Source organism: Marmota marmota, unplaced genomic scaffold (assembly GCF_001458135.2).
Source record: "Marmota marmota marmota unplaced genomic scaffold, marMar, whole genome shotgun sequence".
Classification (NCBI taxonomy): Eukaryota; Metazoa; Chordata; class Mammalia; order Rodentia; family Sciuridae; genus Marmota; species Marmota marmota.
The window spans coordinates 6,620,081-6,628,911 of record NW_025999863.1 but is presented as its reverse complement, the minus strand read 5'-3'; the positions used below and the strand labels follow the sequence as shown (position 1 = coordinate 6,628,911).

The 8,831-nt window shown below is 38.4% G+C and overlaps 1 protein-coding gene across 1 annotated transcript; it reads right to left on the bottom strand.

Moving 5' to 3' along the window:
* Positions 1-1,545: 1,545 nt before the first annotated feature.
* Positions 1,546-6,710, bottom strand: LOC107157530 (olfactory receptor 18-like). The gene has a single exon (XM_048813671.1). It carries the CDS (start codon positions 5,433-5,435, stop codon positions 4,551-4,553), a length of 885 nt encoding a protein of 294 aa, XP_048669628.1. The 5' UTR covers positions 5,436-6,710; the 3' UTR covers positions 1,546-4,550.
* Positions 6,711-8,831: the final 2,121 nt, after the last annotated feature.

Below are 8,831 nucleotides of genomic sequence, written 5' to 3'. Positions count from 1 at the left end.
CCTGGAAAGTGCCCTCTGTCTGTATTTAGTCAGACCCATTGAAACTCTCCTCACTCTTCTTTACCAGTCTACCTCATAATAGTTGTAAAAAATGCTGTTCTCCTTCCTTTTCTGGAAAAAATAAGCACTAGTGTCTTGGGGAAAACTCTGCAGATGACATGAAATGAAACAACCTTTACTAGCACTGTAACCCAGAGCCTGGCACACGGGAAACCCTTGATTGTCAGAGAATATGCCATGGGGACCAGAGTCCTCCTCTTTGCCATCATCCTCTACATAATAAATCTGCAATGCCAAAAGACAGAGTGGTGGGACCCAATGCCTTCATGGTTGAGGTGTCTCCAGCAAGCAAGCAAGTTTTGGAGAAAAGCAAAATTTGAATGTGTTGTCTGGAACTCATAAAACAAAACAGAATCCAAACTGCACACACATCAAAGCTAAATATTTGCCTATCCCTGTCCCCATGTTGCTACCAAATTCCTCACATCAGTTCTGACAGGGAGGAGAGAGTGTTAAAAGAGGCCTTGCTCTACCCCTCCTCTCCCTCCACACTTACTGCTTTAAGCTGCTCCCCTGCTGGGTCATGACCATGGTTGGCAAAATCAGGCGCAGCAGCCTGTCTCATGCTCACTGAAGGCTCCAGCTCTGTTCTCAGTGTTAATATAAATACAGTGCCACATATGAGCTTCCCCATACAGACAGCCATGGGGGGAGGACACAGAGGCCTGGGCCCCACTGGGCAGAAGCTTTCAAGTGACAGGTTGCAGGCACAGGCTCTTTATTCACTATGTGACCTTGGAGGTTCAACACACACAGGTCACAATTAAACAAATTGATACAGGTCATCCAATCCTCTGAGGATGTTTTAATATTATCAGTGGAAAAAAGAAGAGGAAATGGAAGCCCAGCGAAGTTTGGGGCTCATTCTCTATTCAGAAGGATGTTCAGTCTCTATGCACTGGGTTTCTTTCTTTTCTTTTTAAATATTCTCTTATATTTCCATTTATTAGCATGAGATCTATGCAACAACAATTAACATGTGTACCTTGTTAAGTGCACTATCAATTTGTATGGATTACATTCACCTTGCTCTGTAGCTATCACCAACACCCATTTCCAAAAAAATCTGTCTTCCAAAACTGAGACTTCAGGAGAAACAATTGAAAAACTTGACAAAGCAAAAACCTGGTTGTTTGGGAAAATAAATAAAATTGATAAACCCTTAATCACTGTAATGAGAAAAGGAGAAAATTTGAATTACTCAAATTCATGATGAAGAAGCAAATATTACAACAGACATGTCTGAAATACACAATATCATTAGAAATTATTTGGAAAATATATACTACAATAAAATAGAAAATATCAAAGTATATGGGGATAGGAATGATAATAGAATGAGACAAATATCATTATTTTATGTATATATATATATATATATATATATATATATATATATGATTGAATGACCAATGTGATTCTACAATATGTACAAACAGAAAAGTGAAAAATTATATCCCATCTATGTATGATATGTCAAAGTCCATAAATGTATTCTACTTTCACGTATAACTGATTGAAACAAATAAATATTTATTAAGAAAAATAAGAACATATAAAATAAATTGTATTACCCAGTTAAGAAAAACTTCATTCAAGTTAAAGGCATTTAAAGCAGTTGAAACACTCATTTTACTCTAAGACAACAGTTCAATTTCCCTGGCTTGGGATATTCATAAAAACCCTACAAAGGTGAGGTTTCCCTTACCTAAACAGGCAACCTAAGCTGACAATTTATAATGAGAAATCATTGTAATATGCCAGGAAACTACTGTGAGGTTTTTTTTCTATATTATTGAGTTTTCTGATTTCCCTCCTTTGTGGCTATAAGTGGTCACTCACATTTTGTTTTTATTTCTTAAGCATCATTTAATATGTCAGATCTCTCCCTGGCATTTGTGGATCTCAATATTTGAAAATATATAATTTAATTGCACCTAATATATGATATTGTCAATCACAAAAGTGGCATTATTAATACAATGCATCAGTGAGAATCAATATTGGAATGTGAAGAATATCTTTGAAATATTTTATGCAGGGTTATGCATACAACAAGTTACAGCAGGTTTACAAATATAATGTGCTCCATTTCAATCCCCAGGAACTTCCCTTTCCCTCCACCTCCATCCCATTGAATCTCCTTTCTTGACTCCATATTCTTCTTGTTAGGTACATGAGATCCCCTTTTGTTCCATATTTCTTTTAGGAAAATATCAAGTGCTTAAGGCTACACTGATTGTGCCAATGCTTTTGAACTAATGTTTCCAAGTGTCTATTCCATGTCTATAAAGTAGGTTATATTTTTGGGTCCTCTTGTGTGCCAAGCAAGGTATAGGATACAGGAAATAGTGACTGGAATAGAGTATGGGGAAGAGGAAATGAAGTAGATTCAGTTTTTCCTGTGCAAACACACAGCATATACATATGTAAGGACAGAGCGATCTGTGCCATTACAGAGATAGGGAATGAATAACTTCAAATCACAGGATGATTTAGTTGAACAGAATGAAGTTTAATTTTCTAGTTCAACCCAATAATAATAATATCTAAATTCTATTTTGTGCTAATTTTACACATATATCACTTATTAATCATATAGAGAGTACCCATTTATGTTTAATTTCTACCCATGCAGCTGTACCAAGGAAAAAAATCAATTCAGATTCAAAAGTCGCAACTCACATATACTAATCACCTGCTCATATTACAGAAGGTCATTCAAAACAAAGTAGGCCATACATTTCATATGCTAAATTTTTCATTGCTTTCTATCATTGAAAAGTAGAAGCCAAGGTCCAAAGTACTAAATCACAGGCAGTCTAAAGAACATGTCTCAATTCCAGCCAACATTGAATAGTAATGGTATAAAATTGTGATATTAAGGTCTTCTTTTGAGATGGAGAAGCCTGGCTATAACAAGAGGTCATGGATGGCTGGGAAGATGTCCTGGAGTAGGGGAGAGAGAGACCCGGTCTGATGAGTGTGTATTTTCTCCTTCTGTGAGACTAGCCTGGCATCTCTCTGAATCCTTCCTAGAGTTGATCCAGAAAGTGCCAAACACTTCTCTCTTTACTGTTGTACAAGTTATCCCAAAAATGTCAGCAGGAAAGGGCTTTCACTGTGGAGATATGTAGTGACATTGTTGGTTGTCTGGTGAAGCAGGAAACTATCCAGGGTTCTCCTATGAAGCTGCAAGAGGCCTACATCAATCGTCAGAAGGATGATGGCTTCTTTTCTACCAAGAAACCTGATATTATGAACATAAAATGCTGTGTTCTTTTCTTTTCTGGAAAATAATAGTAACATAGGAGCTTACAAAGGGGGCAGTTTATGTGGATGAAATGACATGAGTGACCACAGAACACACATCTCAGACACTGGCATTTAGGAATCCCTCAAGATCAGCTCGTGACTTCATGGGTACAGACACTCTCCTCTTTGTCCTCAGAATCACTTTCATAATTCTTTGCTCTGCATGGGGAACAGTTTGTTGGAAGCCACACTCAGGTTTCATGGATAACTGTCTGAGGGGTGGGTATAAGCAGTGTGAGAGGAGAAGGAAACATGAATGGGATTCCCAGGACCCATCATGGTTCACAGAACTCAGCTGAAACCTGCAGGTGGGTCTTTTCCCATATCAGTGCCCAAACTGTCATGTCAGTCTCCATGATGAGAAACAGGAGTGAGACGTCCTTTCTCTCAATGAGTTGTGCTGCTTCTCTGCTGGTTCATGAACACAGAGTATAGTTTTGAAACCCATCCTGTGACTGGTGCCCAGGGAAATCTCAGCCTCCATCCTATCAATGACATTAGTCAGGGACAGACGGGAGCTTGCTGACAGAGAAAGCCAGGGGTGAAATGACACAGATGTGAGCACACTGGAATGGAGATTTAAGACCCAGGACTGGAGGGAAGGCTCTCTATTAACCATCAGAGGACCATGAGGCTCAAAGCATAGAAATCAGAATTAGTCCCATAGATCAACAATATCCCAGTCTCAAAGGACTTCTTACAAAAGTGGAGGAAGAAGAAGAGAAAATGAATGTCTACAATATATTTGGAGTCTGTCCGTACTCACCAGAAATCTTGTATATACTATTAACTGTTTTTCTTTTAATTTATTTTTTCCCCTCAAGATACATCCACTTTTTATGTTCAAATTATAGTGGTCAGACAATAACAGCACGTTACCACTTTTCACATGTTTAAATGTGATATTCAGTGGCACTGATTACATTCTCTCAGAATTTCCATCTTCCTAACTAAAGTGTGTATCCGCCTAAAACAAAACAAAACAAACAAAACATTGTGCCTTCTGTCTTCTCCCAACCTTGTAAACCACCATTTCACTGTGAAGCACCATCAGGAAATAAAGACATCATTAAACTACAAAACGGTGTGATCAAAGAGGCAGGATCTAACGTCTAGATGTACAGTTTTGCTGCATTTCCAGAATACATTCTAAACAGACACCACAGGACCTATGATCACACTGTTCTGCACAGCCTCCTCAGGGCACCTCTAATGTCCCTGTTATTCAGGCTGTAGATGAAGGGGTTCAGCATGGGGGTGACCACAGTGTACATCACAGAGGCCACTGCTCCCTTCCTGGTGAAAGACGACTCTTCTGAAGAAAAGCACACTCCACTACCTGTCCCATAAAACAAGCCAACAACTGCCAGGTGAGAGCCACAGGTGGAGAAGGCTTTGTACCTCCCACCTGAGGATGGGATCCTCAGGATGGAGGAAAAAACTTTATAATAAGAGAAAAAGATCCCTGAGAGAGTAAGAACACCATAGATGGCACCAACCAAGCACATGATTATATTTTTGGTAAGGGGATCAGAACAGGAAAGACTAAAAACCTGAGAGGGGTCACAGAAGAAATTAGCAATTTCTACATTCTTGGAGTAGGGAAAGTGTAATACAACCAAATCGTGCAGTTGGGATTCCAAAAGGCCAAGGAAGAAAGATACCAAAACTAACAGGCCACACAGACGAGGTTTCATGATAACATGGTAATGCAGGGGCTTACAGATGGCCACAAACCTGTCATAGGCCATCACAGTGAGAAGCATAGCATCCATACATCCAAAAATGAGAAAAAAGGATATCTGAGTCAGGCAGCCCACATAGGCGATGGCTCTGCTGTGAGTTTGAATGTTCAAGAGCATCTTAGGGACCGTGGTGGAGATGAAGCCAATGTCAACCAAGGACAGGTTGGAGAGGAAGAAGTACATGGGGGTGTGGAGGTGAGAGTCAGAGCTGACAGCCAGGATGATGAGCAGGTTCCCAAGCACTGTGACCAGGTACATGGACAGGAGCAGTCCAAAGAGGATGGACTGCAGGTCTGGGTCCTCTGACAGTCCCATGAGATAGAATTCTGAGACACGTGATAGGTTTTGGGCTTCTCTTCTGCTTGGGCAACTATTGAAAAAGGAAATAAGGTTGGAAAAGTGAACAAGCAGATATCAAATACTCAAAGAATGATACCAATTCCTTTGATTTCAATTATTTTAAACACTGTGTATGAGCTAGGATTGTATTTGCTGAATACTTACTTAAAGTTGTTCGTTTATATCAAAAAACGTTATCGCCCAGGAGATTTTTCAGCTTCTTGAATTCTCAGATTCTCCCTTCCTTGAGGTTGACATCCCCACTTAAAATTTGCTTGTATGTAAACAAATATTTAGTATAGAATTGTTACCCTTAGCGTTGGTAGCTCCCACAGTTTGATTAAGTGTGTTCAACCAAACACACATAAGCACTGTCATCAGAGAACACAAACTTGTCCTTTGTGTCCCCTTCACATGTCACTGGTGAAACAGAAATGAAATTCTGGGATCTGCTTTGGAGTTCTATGGTTTATGCACATTATTGGTATCAGTCCCTTGCAATTCTCATAAATTATCTAGTGAAGAAGACAGTTCTTTGCCTTTTAAAAAAACACAATTTCCTCTTATCTTGCAAATAACAATGCCTTTTTTCTGAACTTAACCACTCCCATGTATGGCTGAGGACTATAGAACCAGGGAAAACCCCAAACCTGTGAGTCCCTCCCTTTTTACACCATTTAAAAGACTTTCAGATCAATACTCTCTGTACTAGAATGCAATTCTCTTACCTCAGCTATTTGAAAGCCTTTCTGGGTTATTATTTTGGAGGAAACACCCTGATATGATTCAGAAAAAAAATTCAAAGAGAATTAGTGGAAATACTCTTTGGCCATTTACTCGTGTCTGAAGTGGAGACAATAATTTCTTAGCTTCTTAACTTACAGTGTTAATCTTTATTATATTGCAATCTCCTCTATCAACATGTTTAGCTATAATTATTTTAAAATATCAAGACACCCTGTCATTGGATGGCAGCCAATTTAATCATATTTAAAAGCAACATTTAGCAATATGCATTTCAGACCTGATAATTTAGAGAAATATGAATTTTTACCTATGATATCTTACTTCTTAATTTCTCTGTAGGAGACCATTCTAAGACTCACATTATCCCCCCCAAAGAATAGCTCTTATGATTGAGTAGATGCATTTTAAAATTGTGTTTACTTATTTTTTTACCACTAGTGGTAGAAGCCATAGCCTTGGACATGCTTAGCAAGTGTTCTCCCACTGAGCTAGACTCCCAGCACAATGCAGATATATTTATTATTTGATATGTATATGTCAGTACTGATGTGTATGTCCTTAAGCAGTTTTCTTTAAGACTTACCTAAAAAGTCCCTAAAATTATCTAAATATTACACAATAGAAGTCCTATGCTCCTGAAATGGACTAATTCACATAGTCCTGTGGATTGAAGTGTCTCTGTGAAGTCCATGAAGCTACATCAAATGATTTAGATGATGCATATCATATGCTCAGGGAGGAACAGCATTTAACTAGTGTTTACTGTGAAAAAAAATTTTTGGAATCCTTTTTCTCTCCATATCACAGAAATGAAAACTTCCATGTAATATGTGCATTGAGGTACTTTAATTCCAATAATTGATGCATGCTTCATTTTATGATTAGCTATGTTTGGTGTCTCAATAAAAGTCAGCTATCGTCAAATACAGTCAATGACTATTAACATGTAAAGTAAAAGATATACAGATGATATATATTTGGTTCTAATCATGATGTGATTATTGATTTAGGAATCATCATCTTGAATAGGGAATAATATTTTCTTATATGGGCAATATTTTCACTTTTTTTTTCAGTAGAGGGTACAGCACCCTGAGATGGGAGTCAGCACACGGACATTTCAGTCCTGGCTCACTGACTTGCAAATATTTGGGAATGTGTGCACACTTCTCCACCTCCCTGGGTGCATACTGCTTAATGCAAATGGGGACCAAAGCAACCACATCTTCCACATCTGAAGCATGTTAGACACAACTGGATCTTACTAAACATTGTATTGTTTTTCTCGTGTCAACAATTCCATCTGATGAAAATAATGTTTATTGAAAACATTTGTGAAAAGCTAGAAAATACTGGAAGGATGTGACTCCAAAATATATGTCAGCCTAAGCATAAGAATTACTTGCTAAATATTTAATAGGTCATATACAGGATTAAACATTTCAGTATTTCTGTTATGCTATTACTGCATGTAAAAATTATGTGGTTGAATTTTTCATTTCATTTTTCCTTAAAAGTTTCCACAGAGGAAGCAACCTGCCTTGAAAATAGACCACACCGTGTCCAGTCCCCCAAGTCCCCTCACTTCTTTCCTCCTTTTCACCAATAACTCTTCAATGCATTCAAGCATACTGTACAATATTGTGGCTTCCCGTGACTAAACACTCAGGGCCACTTCAGGTGAACTGGGCTGCATGAAATGACCACACAGACACACCTTTTACTTTAGGTCCTGTGATAGCTCCTCTGACCTTAGTGGTAAGTGCCCAGAGAGAAAGGAGCAGGGGCTGAACCCTTTTATTGGGAAGAAGCCATTCAAGTGAGGCAAGACATAGGATGACAAACGACCAGGGAAATGCAGCCCAACCCCTGCAGGTGACACCTACACCTGAACAGGCCTTGCTATACCAGCTGGGACAATGCCCAAGTCACCATAAAATGCAGTGATTGGTCAGAGCCTCCTGCTTCAGGACTGGAAGGCATGGTCATTCAGAGTGCCCCTCACACACACAATATTGGACTTCTCTTCTGTCTCTTTTAGCCCAAGCTTCACTAGGGCAGAGATCTTGGGCTGTTTTACTCCTTGTGTCCCAGGCACCTAGGGCAGGGCTTGGTATACATAAATACTCAGTCAGTATTTAACAAAAGAATGAAGTAAGAATATATTATTTGAATAGCTATTTCTAGATTCTGTTTGATTGAATGGATTCTTGAATCTGAGATAGTATGACTATAATTTGCAGTTTATGTCATAATAGTTCCTTCTTAGATTTAATCTTGCAGATGAAGAGATTGATATCCAAATAATGGAGAAAAAAATCAAATTTCTATTATTTGAATTATTTTCCTACTATTGTAAGGGGAAAAGATTAATATGCACTGGCCCCGTGGCCTTAAAACACTTTTTTCTTGGTCCCTGGTAAAATGTAAGAAACACATTCTAAACACATACATTTTGTGCATATGTATGCACTGATATACATGAACTGTGTACTCTGCCCTAATAGTTCCTATTCTATTTCATTATTTTAAATGAATGCAGTAGTAAGGTGATTAGAGGTGACAATATTATACTAAACATTTTAAAAAGGTAATTTGAAAAATTGTTACTATGAAGAAATGAGG

Coding starts and splice junctions, on each gene's coding strand:
- LOC107157530 (XM_048813671.1), bottom strand. CDS start 5,435: ATGGGACTGTCAGAGGACCCAGACCTGCAGTCCATCCTCTTTGGACTG.